Source organism: Solanum lycopersicum, chromosome 3 (assembly GCF_036512215.1).
Source record: "Solanum lycopersicum chromosome 3, SLM_r2.1".
NCBI lineage: Eukaryota > Viridiplantae > Streptophyta > Magnoliopsida > Solanales > Solanaceae > Solanum > Solanum lycopersicum.
Genome location: NC_090802.1, coordinates 3,392,240 through 3,410,571, shown reverse-complemented (window position 1 = coordinate 3,410,571; position 18,332 = coordinate 3,392,240). Strand labels below are relative to the sequence as shown.

At 31.8% G+C, this 18,332-nt stretch overlaps 2 protein-coding genes and 1 non-coding gene across 6 annotated transcripts; 2 read left to right on the top strand and 1 right to left on the bottom strand.

The window, feature by feature from the left end:
• Positions 1–497: 497 nt before the first annotated feature.
• On the bottom strand, positions 498–581 carry TRNAL-CAA (transfer RNA leucine (anticodon CAA)). Its single transcript has one exon. It is a non-coding gene; the product is annotated as a tRNA-Leu (tRNA).
• Positions 582–1,038: 457 nt separating this feature from the next.
• On the top strand, positions 1,039–4,097 carry LOC101263287 (uncharacterized). Its single transcript, XM_004234388.5, has 5 exons — positions 1,039–1,292; positions 2,661–2,743; positions 2,816–3,265; positions 3,347–3,405; positions 3,545–4,097. Exons 2-5 carry the CDS (start codon positions 2,701–2,703, stop codon positions 3,776–3,778), a joined length of 786 nt encoding a protein of 261 aa, XP_004234436.2. The 5' UTR covers positions 1,039–1,292; positions 2,661–2,700; the 3' UTR covers positions 3,779–4,097.
• Positions 4,098–11,537: 7,440 nt separating this feature from the next.
• Positions 11,538–17,323, top strand: LOC101247498 (uncharacterized). Of its 4 annotated transcripts, none has more exons than XM_069296178.1 (5): positions 11,538–11,978; positions 12,514–12,669; positions 13,608–13,918; positions 14,001–16,126; positions 16,327–17,323. In XM_069296178.1, the coding sequence occupies exons 3-5, from the start codon at positions 13,721–13,723 to the stop codon at positions 17,159–17,161; spliced, it is 3,159 nt and encodes a 1,052-aa protein (XP_069152279.1). In that variant the 5' UTR covers positions 11,538–11,978; positions 12,514–12,669; positions 13,608–13,720; the 3' UTR covers positions 17,162–17,323. The 4 variants fall into 4 exon arrangements, with proteins under 4 accessions (XP_069152279.1, XP_010317644.2, XP_010317642.2 ...); XM_010319340.4 differs by having other exon boundaries at positions 11,625–11,978; positions 13,998–16,126; XM_010319342.3 differs by lacking the exon at positions 12,514–12,669.
• The last annotated feature ends 1,009 nt before the right edge of the window (positions 17,324–18,332 follow it).

Sequence of the window (18,332 nt, the reverse complement as noted above, 5' to 3'; positions counted from 1 at the left end):
ATTGAGATTGACATCTTTTTAATTCAAAACTATTTAGCTTAGAGGTTATTTATAGATTATAATATACAAATAATGTTAAATAATGTGTATTAATAATATTTATATTAATTATGATTAAATTAGTTATACATAATTCATAATAATTTCTTATATGCATTTTTGGTGTATTAAAAAATTAGTATGTCTTAGAAAAAATATATTTATGGACAAAGATACCTTTCACAATTATGGCGGAACTGAAGCAAAAAGAGGTTTGAGAACAAAATTAAGTCTTTAGTCATGTTAATGCATGTGTTAAATCTCCTTATGTTACTAATACATCGAAATTCATGATATTAAAAATACACGCCTATACACAATGAAATGTATAATTAAAAATACACGCCTATACTCTTACAAACTCATTTTTGATTTCATAAAACATGATATTGACTTATCATATAAACTATGATATTAAATTATAAAATGGAATAAAAAATTAATATATAATAAATAAATGTCAGAAGTGGGATTTGAACCCACGCCCTCTTACGAAGACCAGAACTTGAGTCTGGCGCCTTAGACCACTCGGCCATCCTGACTTGATAATAATATTTTTCTATGTTTTGAATAAGTTATACAAAACAAAAGTTCCATGCTTGTGGCAAGTTTTCCAAACTCTTGAGAAAATGGAAACAATTGAAATAAACAACTATCGAGAAAGTCCAAATCCAAATTAAATATAAAAGTAGTTGAAAAATTGATCTTATTTAAAAGCATGAAATTATAAAGAAAGGAATTTTAAAGTCTAACAATTGGTTAAAATGATCATCTATTTTTCTTCGTTATATGTATATTTACACATTGCTCACTAATAAAGGGAAATAACACACAAGTTCACCATCATTTTTTCTATTTGAGATATTCATTAGCTACTTTTAATATCGAATCATCAAAATTAAACTTTAAAAATTGAATATCAAACGTCCATTCTTTTTAATGAATTGTTTACCACATATATAATGAATAACATTAACGAGTGATTTTAATGTCTTAATTGACCAACACCGAAAATCCCGAAGCAATTTATCTACTTTTTGTAATTAGCATGTAAAAGCAGGGCATTTTAGTAAAAGGGGGCGAAATGTGACCGTTGGGGGGATTGTTCCTCTATATTTACTTCTGCCTGTTCTTCAACACCAAAACTCCGACGAAATAACACAATAATTTTGAGAAATCATCAACAAACTGAGAAGAAAGCTTGTAATCTTGTTCGCAAATTCTCTGAAGAACGCTGTAAATTTCTCTATTCTGTGAGTTTTTTCTGTTCTTCTGCTATCTATCATCTTTTCGCTGAGATTTAATCGCTGATAAAAACTAGGTAGTAATTTTTTTTTTGTCTTATTGCTATGGAACTATGTTCAATTCTCGAATCTTGTACATTTTTTTCAGTTGGGGTTTCTGCTATTTTAGGGTTTAAGTTGAAAACAGATTTTAAATTCGAACTTTGGGTTCTTCATATGGAGTTATTCTAGGGTTTTTCTTTGTTGGATAGAAGGAAATTGTAACGATCTGATCTTGATACAAACCCTTGGTACTTTAGAAAAGTAAGAACCGTACCACAGAAACTCTGGCAGTGATATTTACCCCTTTACAAACAAGAATGTTAGAAAAAGAGACATCTTTCTGTTGCAATCTTAGCAAAAATTGAATGACAGGTAACGTGTGGGAATCATGTTGTTTAGTAGGAGTAACATCTGCGTAAACGTGCCCTCCCCAAAATCCCACTTCTGGGATTATATTGGGTTGTTGTTGGAGTTGTGTTTGGTTATAGTTTTAGCGGATAATATTTGGCTATTTGGATGTGTAAAAAGTGAAAACAGGGTTTTGATTTTTTGTAGTTGTATTTCAAATTATCGATGGTGGCCAAACAACTACCTGTTTGGCGCTATATTTGGGCATCTCTTTCTTGGCCTCTTTCCGGGATTGATGGTTATGTTTCTTGCTATTACTGCAATGCAAATAGTTCTTACATGGTTGCAGTGAATATAGAGTTTACACACATTGATTCTTATAAAGTCATGTTGTTAAGCTTTGATTTTTGTATATAATGTTCATTTCTTTGTTGCAAAACCTGGTATGTTAGGCAAAAGTCTATGTCTTCAGTAGTGTAGTATCTGTCTATATTTAGTTGCCCTCTTGAAGATGGCATGCCCTTTATTGGGCAGAATTTGAACTGCATATAGAGTTTATACTCATCGGCTCAAGTCATGTTTTAAGCTTCAATTTTTGTATATAATGTTCATTTCTTTGTTGCAAAACTAGATGACCTGGTGTACGTTAGGCACAAGACTATGTCTTCAATAGTGTAGTAACTGTCTATATTTAGTTGCACCTCTTGAAGATGGCATGCCCTTTGTTGAGCAGAGTTGAACTGCTTATCTTGAAAAGCTATTACAAGCATTTTTTAATCTTTGTTAAATCTGTTTCTTGCTACCACTGCAGATGTTGTTCCAAGTGATTGAATAGAGAATATAAATCTATATGCACTGAATTGAAATGTAACATAAAATTCTTTGATGCTTACATCACTCAATTGTTTGTTATTTTTGCTTGTACTTTCTTGTATGTGATCGATCAATCATGTTCTGCTCTCATTTCTGTAATAACCTCATTTACAGGGTGCAGGATCTTCTCTAAATTCTGTTGGGACACAAAAACATGGCTATGCTTCAGGATCAGAATATCAATATACATTTTGATGGTAGAAACCTCATTACATAAACCTGAGAGAATAATGCTATGATATACTTCTACTAAAATTTACTCTTGACAGGTGCTTCTTTGTTTGGAAAGAATGAAACTTCCAAAGCCCTGAAGAAAGGAGGAGGACTTGGCGGAAGAAAAGCACTTAATGACATCTCCAACTCAGCAAAGCCTTCTTCTCTGCAGGCATCAAAGAAAAACTCCACAAGTGTTATTTCCATCGGGAAAGATCTTAATGCCACCAAAAACAAATTTATTGCTGGGACAAAGGATAACCTTGCTAAAGTACCTGACAAGGGTGGCAGGAAAGCTCTCACTGATCTTACAAACTCAAGCAAGCCATCAGCAAAGCAGGGGTCCAAGAAGGGATTTGATAAGAAATGGAGTGCTGCTGCAGCAGCAAATATTCCAACTTCTATAGCTGAAGAACAATTTCTGCATGATCATAAGGAGTGCATCAAAGCACAGAGGAAGGTGATCGACATGGACTTTTTTCTGAAGGAAGTTGGACTAGACAATGGTAATAAAGAAGTTACATTGAGCAGTCTATCTCTTTTTGTTGTTTAATGAAGCAGTTGATAATCTGATTTTCTTATGACAGATATCCCTGTGCAGCCGCTAGCATCTCCACATGCATCTAAACTCTTAATGAAGTCAATGGTGAGTAGGATTTTCAGTTACTTCTTATACAATTTGCTTTATCCATAGCTTTTGTCAGTTATTTTTCATGCTCCTAGTTATGATTGTGTGAAATTAGAGTTGCTTATGAACCTCTTTTCTGTTGGTATATGTGAATCAGTCTTTGACGTACCAGCTAGAGACCCCCGTGAAGAAGCACTTTGAGGTAGACGAGATGTCAGAACTGCTCATGTGTGATCAGGATCCTCAATGTGATAAAATGGGAACTTGTGGAGGAGACTCTTCACCTTCTCTGGGATCTCCTATATCACCAAAGCTATCATATATGAGCTGGAAAGATGTTAGCGATCCATGTTTCACCTTGACTAGTTCACCTGATCGACAAAAGTATTGATGCGCGTCTTCTTTTAGATGCATGATCTCAAGCACCCTTAATTCAGTTGTGGTGATCATCAGTCAGTTGACTAAATGACTCTTGAACTTGCTTAGTTCTTTCTGGTTTTGCGGCAAGAAGGCAGGCAGGCTAGCTCCTTCTTCTGACATGATTTTACGTTTTTGTTGTCATATGAACTGTTGTTTTGGATTCTATTTCTCCTATTGTAAAACTTAATTTCCTGTTTCAGATGTTTATGAATTGCTGGAGTAAGTCATTTACACCTTCTCTAGTTTTGGTACTAACCAAGAATGCTATTGGATGAGGAATTTTATTCATACTTATCGCATTTCGTTCTAGCTATTTCTGCACCTATCCTTGTCAGGTTGAACAACATATACAAATTTATTTGGAAACAAAGCTCTTTTATTGCGAAATTAGATGTGCAATAATATTGACTTATTTGTCTATCGACGTATTGATTCCTATCTCTTTGCATTACATTTTAGGACTTTATTATGACATGATTTATTCTAACCAAATGGAGTTTATTCATAGCATTACGTCGTTCACAATACTATATAATATATGTGAAATATGTATATTTATCGATTAAGAAAATTAGGCAATAAATCCGATCGGCTATTTGAGTAAACATTCCAATGAAAAATGAGTCTGATACTATATAGGATTATATATAATAAAAATTTAAGGAATTTCATAGTGTAATTCAAGCATTCGGACCCTGGTCTAATTGTTACCAAGTCAATGTGCAGGGAGATTTAATTTCAACCAAACTTTAAGTTAATGCCTAAATTCCATATAAATAATAGCACAAATAGCTACTTTTATGGTTATTGTTTAATTTAATGGAAAATGATTAAGAATATATTTAAATCACGTGAACTGAATAAAGTGTCTCAGTTAACGGTTTTTATCATGAATATCCTTGCCCTTCAATAGTTTAGCTTAAAAATTTCTTTATTTTATTTTTATTAATTACTGAATCAAATATATCCCTTTCAAATAAATATATTATCGGTCCTTTTTACTAGTTCATTTTTTCTTTATAGTTATTTCTAATTACTTGTCCATTTTGACAAATCAATAATTGATAATTTTTTTAACCTATTATATCCTCAATAAATGACTAATAACTTAAAAAAAATATAGAATTTTCCATCCATTTCATAATTAAATGGATAAAATAGTAAATTAAATACGTCATTAACTATTCTTTCACACCCAATTCAAAAGTGGACAAGTAACAGGGTCGGAGGAAATAGGAAAAAGGGATAAAGATTCGATCAATTATAATTAGGTCAAATAATGTTCAATGGTCTTATAGATTCATATCATGTGTACTATATAATAATTTATGGTTGAGATCCATTTAAATTATATATACTCATCTTAATAATAAAAACAATAAAGGCGTCAATTATCTTTATTTTTTAAAACTATCAAATAAAACAATTAAGTGTACCTTGGCTAATATTTTCAAGAAAAAAATAAAACCGACGAAAATATGCGTACTTCTCGACTTTTTTACCTGTCAAACCTCGTACTTGTATAAAAAATTTATACTATACTGATTTCAAAGAACCCGACACTTTTCAAAGAAGTTTGACGGGTAAAAAGTCAGGATTTTCGAATATTCCCGTTAATATTAATTTTTTTTGAAAATACTAACTTGGGTACACTTAATTGCTTTATATGATAATTTTAAAAAATAAAAAAAGATAAACACCTTTGTTGTTTTTATTGCAATAATAAATATATAATTTAAATAAACTTCAATCATAAATTATTATATAATACACATTATATAAATTTATAAATCATGAAATATTCTTTAACCTACTTATATTTGATCAGATCTTTATCGAGGAAAATACTTCTATTTTTTTCTTTTCTTTAAAGAATAAGAGATCCAAATGGAAGAAACATGGTTGGCATCTTTTGACTTTTGGTACCAAACACGTGGGGCCCACGAAAGGTGGATGATGATACATATCATTCTCACCGTGTAACTAAAGTAAGAAAAAACAGATGGGATGGGAGATGCACAAGTACCTCTCAATCTATATCCGAAATCTCAGAGATACATTTATATTATACTAAGGTCATATTTGTATTTCAATTGAAGTGTGTATTTATTGTGCTCATTTTCTCAATTTTCAATGACAACAAATTTGTATTTCTTTTTTTATTATGTTTTCATCATAATTATATATCAACAATTTATATATTTTAAGTGCTCACTTTACCATTCAAATTAAAATTGAATATCATATTGTGGTGAGTATTTTACTGTGATTATTTGTATTTAACTCTCACATTGTATTCAGAAAAGTTTGTATTTTTTTGTGTTAGTCATAATGATATACCAACAAACTCATTTTTGTATTCCAATTGATGTGAGTATTTATTGTGCTCATTTCGTGTTCTAGTCTTAATTTCAATGACTACAAGTCTATATTTCTTTTTTATTATGATTTCATCATAATTCTGTATCAACAACTTTTATATTTTATGTGCTCGCTTTACCATTTATATTAAAAATGATATTTTACTTTCATAGTGAAACTAAAATTGTATCCTCATTGATCAAAATTATATAACATAACTGTCAATTTTGTTTTTTATTCGTATTACAAAAAAATTATGAATTTTGTTCCAATATAATCTAATCATTACATATGAATACGATTAAAGAAAGATACAAAATTTCAGAAAAAGAGTAGCATACATAATAAAAATACTATAATATATTGAAGATCGATACAATATTTTAAAAAATACAAATTTAAAAAACATATGTAATGGCGGGAATTCTTTTTTTTTTTTAAGGCCGTGCGCGCAAAGAATATATGTAGTGGCGGGAAGTGGAAAAAATTGTTTGAAATTTGAATCAAACAAAATTTCCACCTTTATCATGTTGGGTTGTGGGCATACTCTTTTTAATGTTTTTTATTTTTAAAAAAAAATTGAAGTAGTTCAACGGATTGGTATTAAATTGAAAAAATAAATGTAATATTGTCACAAAATATGTAGATTTAGTTTTGGCAAAAGGAATACGATTCTTTTTTCTTTAATTTAAGGTCAAGAATTTAAATTTAAAATATGAAATTAATATTGTTGGTTATAAAGATTGATTACGCAAGGATTAATGATGTAGAGATTAACAACACAGAGATTAATAGTACATTGATTGGTAATGTAAATTTATTTTTATCGAGTGTTTGGTTCATTGTTTTCCACCTCATCTTGTGTTTACATTAAAATTTTATAATAAGTTTCTTTTCAATTATACCCTTGAATTATTATGCAATTGGATAAGAATAGATATTTGCCGGATAATATTATTTTTCTATGGTCTTCTTAATGACTAGCTAGGAAAAAAATACAATTTTGTTGTTATATTAGCTATTTTTTCACTTGAATTATTTGAGGATAAATAATTGTCATCTTAATAAATTGATCACTCATAAAATGTCAACTTTCATTTTAAAAAAAATGAATCATCTACTTTAAAAACTAAAAATACGATAAACAATAATAAAATTGAAAGAAACATCTACATTTATACATAAAAATTGCAAGTTGTAATTTTAATGTGTATGTAGTTTTATAAATTATTCAAAATATAAATAATTACATAGACTTATCTCGTGATATAGATTTTATGCATTATTAATACCTCTAAGTCAAGAGCGGCTCAAGCGTATTAGTGGCCTAAAACAAAAATCAAACGGGGCCTTAAACTTAAATTGTTAATAACTTTTATATAATTAATTTCTTCTAGTCTTAACCTCATAATATAACCATTCTTATTTTAAATTATTTTTCATAAGATATAGTACTCAAAATATGTCTTCTAATAATCCCTTCATTTTTTTATGAAATGTTTATTTTTTCTACAAATAGTATTCAATATTTGTTAAAAAATAATAACTTATAACCTATTATTATAGGCCCTTAAATTTAGGGGTCTAAGGCACATGTCTTTTTTTTTAAGACTGTCGAATCACCCCTGTTCTAAGTGAAATGTATTAGTAATACATTATATAATATCAATACCATGTAGGATGCATAACTAATTTATGATTTAGTTATATGTAAGCCCAAATAATATCCATTTGAATTAACTTATTTTTAGGTGATTTGTACTTTTAAATAGTTTTTAGTCTTTGAGGGGTATGGAAACAAATAAAAAGTGTTTTTGAACCCTCACATTTAGGTATTTTCTATAAAAAAAAAAAGTCAAAAAAGTAGGTATTTTTTGGTCCACTTTTAATTGTCGTGATTTTATTTTTTAGTGTCAAACTATAAGAACTTTGACTATTAATATTTTATGATATATTTTTTCATATGCTAAAAAGTTATACTTTATAGTATATTTCGTATGTTTTTTGAATATACAATTTTTGTTTAAAATATTGAATAAATGTATCTAATTTAACTTTAAAAATTAGTCAAATTATCTTTCAGAAAATGCAATATGACAAATAAAAATGGACGGAGTACTCTTACCGTTTCAAAAAAAGTGATATGGTTTGACTTGCCACAGAGTTTAAGAAAATAAATAAGACTTTTTAATCTTGTGATCCTAAATTAAAGTTAAGTCAAAATGTACAAAATTGTTCATTAATCTTTTGCGGCGTTAAACATACCACGTGAAAAATTGAAATTAAAATATCACCAGAAAGAGGAAAGAGGCTGGCAAGGGAAAGGGGACAGGGATGGGGGACGGAACGAAGGGGGACGGCGATTCGAGGATTTAGCCGGTCACTGGATTGGGAGGACAAAAATATGTCCCATCCCGACCAACTATAGACAGGATGGGACGCGGTTTAGCGGGACGGACGGGACGGGGAATTTTCTATTTTAAAAATATTTATTTATTTGTATTGAAATTATATGTTTTTAGCTAATAAATTTTAAATTTAACTTTTAACTTTCAAATTTCAAATTAAATTTTCCAATTTCAAGATTCAAATTTCAAATTATATTTTCAAGTTTCAAATTTCAAGCTTCATGTTTCAAATTTGAGAAGTTTAAATTTGTATTTTAAATATTTTAAAGTAATTTAAACTTGAAATTTCAAATGTCAAATTTCAATTTTTAAATTAAGCATCTTAAATTAGTTTAGTATATATTTACATATGTATGTATAATTGTATATATTAAAATTAAAATGAAAGACAATAATTGTATAAAGAAAGACTTGAATAAAGTTTGTCAAATTTATTCAATAAAATCTAATTGCAACTTATAATTTAGAAGTTACAATATACAAATATTCTTGGAATAACTAATCTACGCAACCATCTTTTAGGAAAGGTTTTGATTCAATAAGTTCTCATATGTAAAACTAATATTTGTTACAAATATTAGATGAGTAACTAATCTTACGCAGCCACAATCTAGGAAGGAATCTATTTCAATTAGTTCTCGTATGCAATCTAATAATATCTGTTTTCTCATTTAAAATTCAATTCTAATTGTCACATCGTATCGCAAGTGATATCCTAGTGTGTTGGCAAACTTGTTAGAAATTCTTGTGACTCTAATTCATCATCACTACATTCACGGATCGATTTGGATCGGTTATAGGTCAGAATCAAAATCAAATCAACTCAATCGATTTTAAAATTATCAAAACCAAACAAAATACTACATACATTTATCGGTTTGGTGGTTATCAGTTTCGTTTGGTTTGGTTCGATTATTGACCATACACACACACAAAAAAAAAAACTCATTTAAAATGTGAAAAAGTGACAACAATTCATTCAAAGTGAAAAATAGTTCAAAAGGACTTAAATTACCGAACTTTTAATCACTGGATTTTCTATCAATAAAGCTTAAAAATTCACCACATTTAGAAGAAAGATGCAATAACATCTTCAGTCCCACAAAGAATTGTCATAAACACTCATATACATGAAATCAATAAAATAATTGTTTTCACCTTGGACATTTTGATTTCAATAAGTAAAGTATAAAGAAATTTAAATGAAAACATATATACGATCTTTAAAATTGTTTATATATTAAGTATGTATATTAATAAAATATAAGTATGTAATTTGATTATTTCTTCGGTTTTTTTTCCGAATAAAATCATAACCAAATTAAATATTATCGAATTTTAAAAATCGAAAACCAAAACAAACCAAATCAAAATAAAATTATTTTTATTTTACCTGCTTGATTTGATTTTTCGATTTGAATTGATTTTTTTCCAAACCGTGGACATCCCTAATAATAATTTCACTTTTTTCATTTTATCTTTAATACTTTTTTACAAAAATGTTAAGATGTATTTAATCACAAATTCTCAACTTTTTACATATTTTGAATCAATTCAAACTTATCATATACACTGAAATCAACATCAATAATAGGAGGGTAGAAATAGTCTTGGCCAAGTTCATGAAGTTAATAATATCATCCATTCACAGCCACACATGTTCAATCTTTTCACAAAAGTTCTCATAACAACAAGACTAGGTCAAAAATCAAGAATCACATAAATTTTATCTTCAATAAAAAGATAGATTTTCACCTCTAAAAGTTTGTCCATAACATTGTTTTCTTTATGAAAAAATATAATATATAAAAAAAGACAATTTTTTTTATCATTTTCTTTGGAAAGAATAATTTTTTGTTATATAGACAATACATGAATGTACATTTTAAGTTAAACTAAGAATTATTTTTTTAGGAAGATTGAATTTTGGATGCATTTATTTTATCTTTGTAATCAATTATATATGAGTTTGATAAACTATAACACATGAGATCGATAAATAAATATATGAAAATTTTGTAACATCATTTCTTCTGTTCATTATTTTATCTTATACATAAGTGATTTTAAGGGTCAAAAGCTCATTGAATATTATCTGACCATTCATAATATTCTATATTGATGACAATTCGAATTGAAAAATAAATAAATTAAATGACGTCGCAAAATTAAACCTAAAATTGTTTGAAATATTTTCACCCTTTTATTATATTTGAAAAGGAAAAATGTAAATTGAAATGTTACATTATCTATAATGTAATTATCAACAACTCTCATCTTGAGGATTAAGTATAATTACTTAGATTATTTACACAAAATTATATTATGATCAAGTAATATTATATGATTAACACGCAGTAGTTTGACAAGATATATAATGATGAAAATTCGAATCTTGGTCACGCAAGTGATCTCTTATACTTGCATCAACAACACTTCTATACTCCTCACAGATGTACTATTAATTATATCATAATTTCTTTCAGTTTTTCAAGATAGATATACATATTATATGTACACGTTTTTTAAAAAAAGTTAATGAGTGTATATGAACCTAACTTTGAATGTGAGTCCGTCTGTGTAAATGATATCTTGTAGTAATATGTGATATTTTCATAAATCGTTGAATATATATTTTCTCAATAGTATTAAAAATTTACTGTAGATTAATTTATGTGTATATCACCAATAAATAAAATTGTGAAACGATTTTTTTGAACTTAATCGTGAATACGATAATTTTTTTTTAATAATACAATGAAATAGTAAAAGAAAAAAAAATAATCAGTAGTGTATAGCTTAAGACACTCAATTGCAAATGAATCCAAACAACTTGTTAAATTTGCGAAGATCAAGGTTTGACTGTAATTTATCTGTGGTAGAAGGGCAAAAACGTCAGAGAACAATGCTGACGGTAATTTTCAGAAAACAAAATAATAGGGTTTGGGCTTTTTAGGTTTTGGAAGCCAGCTAGGGGCATGAAGAGTAAATTAAGCACGCAGACAAGGGTAGTTTGGTCACAAAGACAACCTTAAATACGTGGCGTTTTACTCCTCCAACTTGTGTCATATCTTCCCCAGGCTTGTGAGGAAGAGAAGAAGAATAACAACAAAACGTCGACTATCGCAAGGCTAGTTTCCGGCGAGTGATTGGCGTCGCCGATCGAGTTTTCCGGCTGAGATTTGTTTTGTTTTCTTTATTCACATGATTAAACCAATATATCAAGAAGAAGAAGAAGGATCTGCCATTGTTTCTGTTAGCGAGACCTGAAGATTTTAGTTGTTTCTGCGAAGATCGCATTCTTTCTGAAGAGGATCGTCAAGTTTTGAGTAGAAGAAGTCGTCGCGGAATCTGTACTTGTCGGCGAGTTTAATTTTTGTTTGTTGGGAAGAAAATTAACAGGTATTGAAAACCCTAGCTAATGCTTTTCTGCGATTTTTTGTTCATTGTTTTTCACTAATCATCGGAGGAGAATATACAAATGTTTGGGACTACCAGATTTGTGGTTTTAGAAGACAAATCTAGGGTTATTTACTTCCTTTTCAAGCTGTCAATGGCTTCAAGATTCATAATCAGCCCGGAATTGCCTTTGTTTTGTCTACTCTGTAATGATTCTCCAGAGCCGCGACAATTGAATTTGCGATTTGATCAAGGTTTAAAAATCCATAGTTTTATCTTTGATGATTCTTTTCTGGCCTCGTGTATATCAATCAATTGCTGAAGCAATTGAAGTTGCGATTCAGGATCAGGCCGAAAGTGCCTTTGTTTTCTCTACTGTATAATGATTCTCTGGTACCGAGGCAATTGAAGTTGCGATTTGATCAAAATTCCATTCGATTTGGATTTTCATATCCATAGCCTTATCTTTGATGAATGTTTTCTGGCCTCATGTATATCAATCAATAGCTGAAGACTTAAGTGCTTTCTGGTGGCATAGGATCTGTGGTGGGAGGTCAGAAATAGCTCATTAAACAAGAGATTGAGGAGTCAACTAAGCATCTCAGTGGAGGGATTGAATACCCAGATACCTAAGCCAACCATCAGATTGTTCCCGGGGCCCCATTCCTGGAATGACTCATCTTCAAAACCTTAGGTGGAGCTTCCGCCTCTCTTTTAGATTCATATGTAATGTCTGCATTTTCAAAGCCCTGAGCTCTTTTAGATTCATGATTCTCGATTAGATTCATATGCTAGAGATCATATTCTGCCAACTTTAGAGGAAGGGTGGTGAACAAAGATTAGTTGGCTATTATGAGTATAATATATCATTTTGCATTTCTGTAACACTGCTGAGAAAAAAAACTACACACCTTTTGTCAAATTCCTGGCTCTGCCATGTTGCAATTCTGGGTCTACTTCATTGCTATATATTTAACTCTTTGTGTGCTCTACTTAGGCTATCTGTTTCATCCAAGGTAATTTGTTAAATATATAGGATCTCTACTTAATCTCTCTTTTTTCTCTGCTTTCACCTTTTTCCCATCTTACCTGCACAAATGGGACAAAATTGGAATCTGTACCTTCACCGCGACATTGCCCCCCTCTCCCCTTTGCTTCTTGTTTTAAGTCCTTGACGTTCTAATAGTTTAATACAGAATGAGTATAGACTTTTTCTAAAAGTCTAATGACCTCCCTGATAGTTTATCCATGCCTCTAGCTCATTAAAGTTTTAGGGCAGGGATGAGTAAGCATTATTATTAGGGCTCGTCACTAGAAAATGCTAGAACACTTTACATTACAATCGAAAGATAGTAGTTGAAGAGATTGACGGATATTTATGCAATATGACAGCTGATTTTGAAACTGTTTTTAGTTAATAAGCATTAAACTATGTTAATAATCTTTCTCTGCCCAATTAATACGTGTAATGAGATACACTTCTGATTTTGAGTTTGTATGAAGCAATGTGGCTATGGTAAACCTAGTTAAAAAGTATGCCTGTAATTTGTGTCTTGTTACTTTATGAAAATATTGCAATTGCAGAGTCTCAAATAGCTTAACGATGCTAAGTGGAATATTTTAATTGTGCAGACTCGCTTGTGTACATGTCCTGATAATTTAAAATCGACATTTGAGGAGTTCAATTAAGAGAAAAAAGCCTATTGAGACGTTACACAAGACTTGTGGAGGGAGTTTGTAAGTTGATGGGATCCATATCTGGCAACATGCTTAATACTGTAAGTCCGGAAGTTGCAAAGTCTATAGATCTTGAGCTGAGTTGGAAGTCTGTGACAAAGAAAAGGCGGTCTAGGAGGACAGTTGCTAGACGCCTCAATGAGGGTATGAAGATGAACAGAAGTCCCAAGAGGGTTGGAGATTTTTCAGGCTCAGGTTCTGACAAGGTACTTTGTGATTCTTTTGTAATGATTTTATCAATACCATTTTTAGTATGTCTAATTGTTGCATCTATTAAATATTTAGCAGATTCATGGAGCTGGCAGTTGGTCTTCTGATAAAGCTGAACATGTTCCAATTAAGAAAAGAAGGAATTTGGTTCAAACTTCGTCGGCGCAATCTCGAAATCCATCTATTGACTGTGAAGATTCACTATCACCTCAATCTCGTCTAGCAACTCCTATGCCATCAGAAGACTCCGACCAAATTTCGATTTATAGCCATTCATCTGATCATTGGAGTTCAGACCCACGTTCTAGAGGACGTGCATTGAGATTTGACAGAAAGGCAGCCCGCAAAGTTGGTCTTAGTGATAAATTAGTAGATGCTAAAAGTTCTAAGATTGCTACTCGGAAACTTTACAATTCAGAAGACTTCTTGGGAATTGTGCTTTTAGCTGATGCTGCTTGCACTAATTACAAGGATGGTGACCTTGATAATGCAAAGGAAGCACATGCTATGGTTGCATGTGCAGCACCAGGGGGATTTGTTGGGTCTACTCCTCATCCGAAGGACATATCAGCCCTGAAGGAGTTGGCGGATCCTGGTAGAGGAGATATGATGCATGGAAGCAACATGGAGTCCTCCACTGTTAATGAATCGGCTGTTGCTCTTAAAAGTTTTGCTGACTTTAAAGAACCTTCAGTTGTAAGTAGACCAGTGTCACCAAAGGTCGACAGAATACACTGGGATCTCAACACTTCAATTGAAACATGGGTGCAACCTCCCAAGGATTCTTCTGTGGAAAATGCCTTTGCCAATGGCTTAGATGATGGAGCACAGAATGAGAGACACATAATAGAAATTTGTGATAAAAAGGGGGGTTTCGAATACTGTAAACCCATTTCTGGGCCTGCTGATCAAAATGCAACAGTTTATGAGTTTGCTGAAGTATGCAAGCTTGAATCAGTCTCAGTTAATGCTGGTGAGTTTGGAAACATTGTTAGCCATTCTACCAAAGCCTTGGACTCTTTATCTGCGCAAAGAGAAACATTTGATGAACTTGTCACTGGAGATGCACCATTAGCTGATTCTTCTTTAGTTAAATCAGAGAATGCTTCATGCATGCTTGTTTCAAATGGATTAATTACGAATGCTTCTGATGGCCTAGTTTTGACACAGATTAGAGAGTCTTCTGTAAAGGCTGCAGGATTTAATAAAGCTGCTTTATCTGAGGTCCCATACCCAGCAAAGCCTGATTGTGAGAACGCCTCTAATAAATACATTGACTGTAGTGATCCTATAACCAGTGAAGTTTCTGATACTAGTATTTTGAATGTCATGGATGTTGAAAGTTCTGATAGTAATCCACATGACAACATTTTAGCTATTGATTCTCAAATGCAGTTAGAAGGGAATGAAGTAATTTCTAAGTTCAGTGATAACTTAACATCTAATCAAGTGGAAAAATGCACAACTTCTGGGAAGGACTCCTCAAAAAGCTGTAATGAGGGATTGCAGATCGATGACACTAGTCAATTTGCAAGGAGTGCTTTGGCTTTTGAAGAAAGCCATAATTCTGATATATCTCATGAAGATCATGGTCAACTTATTAGTCGAGAGCATGTGACTAGAACTGAGGCTGGCTATGATTCTCCATTTGAGGACGGAGAACTAAGGGGATCAATTATGTATTCTTTGGAGGACAATGAAATTAAGGATGGTGAAGATGAATGTGTTGATTATGCTTCAGAAGGTAGAGTTGACTTGGATTTTGATGCCAGTGATTACCCATCCTCTGAAATGGTTGAAGCAGGTTCTGATGGTTCACAAAGTACAGAAAAAAGAATCTCGTCAACCAGCAGAGCAGGAGTAGATTTTGTGAAGAGTGGATCTGCAAAAAACTTTATAAAGAGGCATTTCAACAGGGAGGACAATAGCATTGGTGATAGTGGTGGAAAGAAAGGGTTGGGTCCTGGATCTGGATCTAGATCTAGATCTACAGCTCTAAGGTTCAATGATAAGATTGGAAGAAAAGAAGATGCTTTTAGAAAAGCGCATACATCTGATCGCATGGCAGCATATGAATTCAGAGGGTCATACACGGGGGAAATTAGTTCAAAGGCAAACAGAGGGAAGCTACAGTCACGTATTGAAGGACCCCTACATTTGGGTGCGGCAGATGGGAATAGCGCTGCACGGAAGTACCAAAATAGGTGGGTTTTTTGTTTCTGAGACTAAGTCCTTTACAGTGTTCTTTCCTTAAAGTCTTACATAAAGTCTTGCTTTCTTATAAATTACATGATAATTTTAGCACCAATGCATGTGAATATTTGTTTTCTGACTATGATGCCTCTTAAGATGGTTCTTTCCTTTGAGTCTTACTTTCTTATAATTTACTTGATGATTCTTGTAGGCCCCATAACCTTATTGGTTGTTACAATAAGCCTGTAAGAGAAGTTAGTCCAGATAAATTCGTTGGTAGATATCGGTCTGGTTATAATTCACAAGACAAAAGGGCAACGAATGGCCAGTGGAATAGCTCGAATTCAAGAGATTGCTACCCAAATGCTTATCGTGACCCTGAGAGTGATAACTACTCAAGGCATCGCAATTTTGCAAATTCTGCTGACAAGTTAGGTGGGTTTAGCTCTCGAGATCATCAGCAATCAATAAATTTTCCCTCAGAAGGTGCGCGCAGGCCACCTTTGAGGAGGAGATCATCCGTTGAAAGGGATGACTATTATGATGTTCATAGGAGGATGGTAGCAGTGAGAGGAGCCTACCGGAGCCGCAATGGTGCTGAAAGTATCTCTGAGAGGGTTGCAAGAGGTGCAAGGGAAGAAGGGTATGAGTTTATGCCTGGTGATGTACGCGTGCCTCATTATGTACCCCCCAGAGGAGAAAGAACTGGTTCTCCAGCTTCAAGTAGAGTAGCTCGTATTCCACTGCTGAGGAGGAGATCTCGTTCAAGATCTAGAACACCTTCTCCCTATTCGTGGCATACACAGAGAGAACGAGACCTCAACAGCAGAAGAAGGCATAGTAGATCTCCGGATATAAGGTCTGATGCCAGAATGAGTCGAACGAGAATGCCCTTTCGGAAACATGGTTTTACAGCCAATTATGGTAAAGATTTCTCATCTCCAACAAGAGGCCACTGCCCTCCTGAACGAAGTTCTAGATGGATAGATGAGAGAAGTTTTGCAGATGAAAATTCAAAGAACAGGTGGTCTCGTAAAAATAATTAGGGTCTAGTGAAATATTGTGATCCTGTAACTTTTGATCTTTTGCACACCGGTTTAGGGTCTTGTTATTGTTCTTAGGTCTAAGTTTTGATATTTCAATTTTTCTTACTAAGCATTACCTGTAAAAATTGAAAAATACAAAATAGAGTCATGTTTAGCATGCAAGTTAAGCTTCCATTTTCAAAGAGAAGAGAACTTTCCTACTGATCGTAGAAGAGCCCATAAAAATGTTCAACATATGTGGTTAATGTCATTTACATTATGTTTGAGTTCATTTCGATAATCTCAACTGTAACACCTTACCTCCATTCTTCTCTCTTAAACTTCACTGTATTGCAACTCACATGGCAATTTGTTTTTTTTAGTGTCATGAATTCATTGAATTAACTGGATTGTACATTGAGGGCCCGTTTGGATGGGCTTAATAAAAGCAGCTTTAAAAAAGTACGATAAAAGTGCTGAAGTTGTTATGTCAAACTTGAAAAGGGATAAATGGAAGAAAGAAATGTTTTTTAGGGTTATATGGGTAATTTGGAGATTGTATAAAAATATTAAGCACAAAAAGATAAAAATGTGGTCAACTTAAAACAGCTTATAAGCTAAAAATAAAAAAGCATCCCTACCCCAGCTTTTGGCTTAAAATAAGTTTTTTTTAAACTTAAAATAAGCTGTTTTGAGTATTGCCAAACAGCTAAATAAGTCAAAAACCAGCTTTTAAGTCAGTTTGACCAGCTTTTAAGCTGAGCCAAACAGGCTCTGAGTTTATTCACGAACTTATACTTATATTCATTCATGTATGTGTATTTTCTAGGTGATAATGAACTTATATTTTATTAATTATTTAAATAGGTTCTTCGATTTTTACGTAGAATATGATAAAATAAATATATTAACACTATAGAATATGATAAAATAAATATATTAACACTCAAAATAAAATGACATTATTTTAATTGTGAAGAATAAAATCACATGAAATTATTATATCAAAATTCATCAATCTTAGTATTTAACATAACAACTTAAAGTTTAATTATTAAATTGAAATTATAAATTTAATACTAAATTGGAGACCCTCTTGAACAAGACTTTCTTTTCCTTCCAATTTCCATCTTCTTTGATATTTGCTTGAAACTTCTAATTTTAACATTAAGATATCTTCAATTTTTGCCCT

Coding starts and splice junctions, on each gene's coding strand:
- LOC101263287 (XM_004234388.5), top strand. CDS start 2,701: ATGGCTATGCTTCAGGATCAGAATATCAATATACATTTTGATG. Junction 2,744..2,815: donor TATCAATATACATTTTGATG/GTAGAAACCTCA, acceptor TACTCTTGACAG/GTGCTTCTTTGTTTGGAAAG. Junction 3,266..3,346: donor GGAAGTTGGACTAGACAATG/GTAATAAAGAAG, acceptor TTCTTATGACAG/ATATCCCTGTGCAGCCGCTA.
- LOC101247498 (XM_004234416.5), top strand. CDS start 13,721: ATGGGATCCATATCTGGCAACATGCTTAATACTGTAAGTCCGGAAGTT. Junction 13,919..13,997: donor CAGGCTCAGGTTCTGACAAG/GTACTTTGTGAT, acceptor TTAAATATTTAG/CAGATTCATGGAGCTGGCAG. Junction 16,127..16,326: donor GCACGGAAGTACCAAAATAG/GTGGGTTTTTTG, acceptor TGATTCTTGTAG/GCCCCATAACCTTATTGGTT.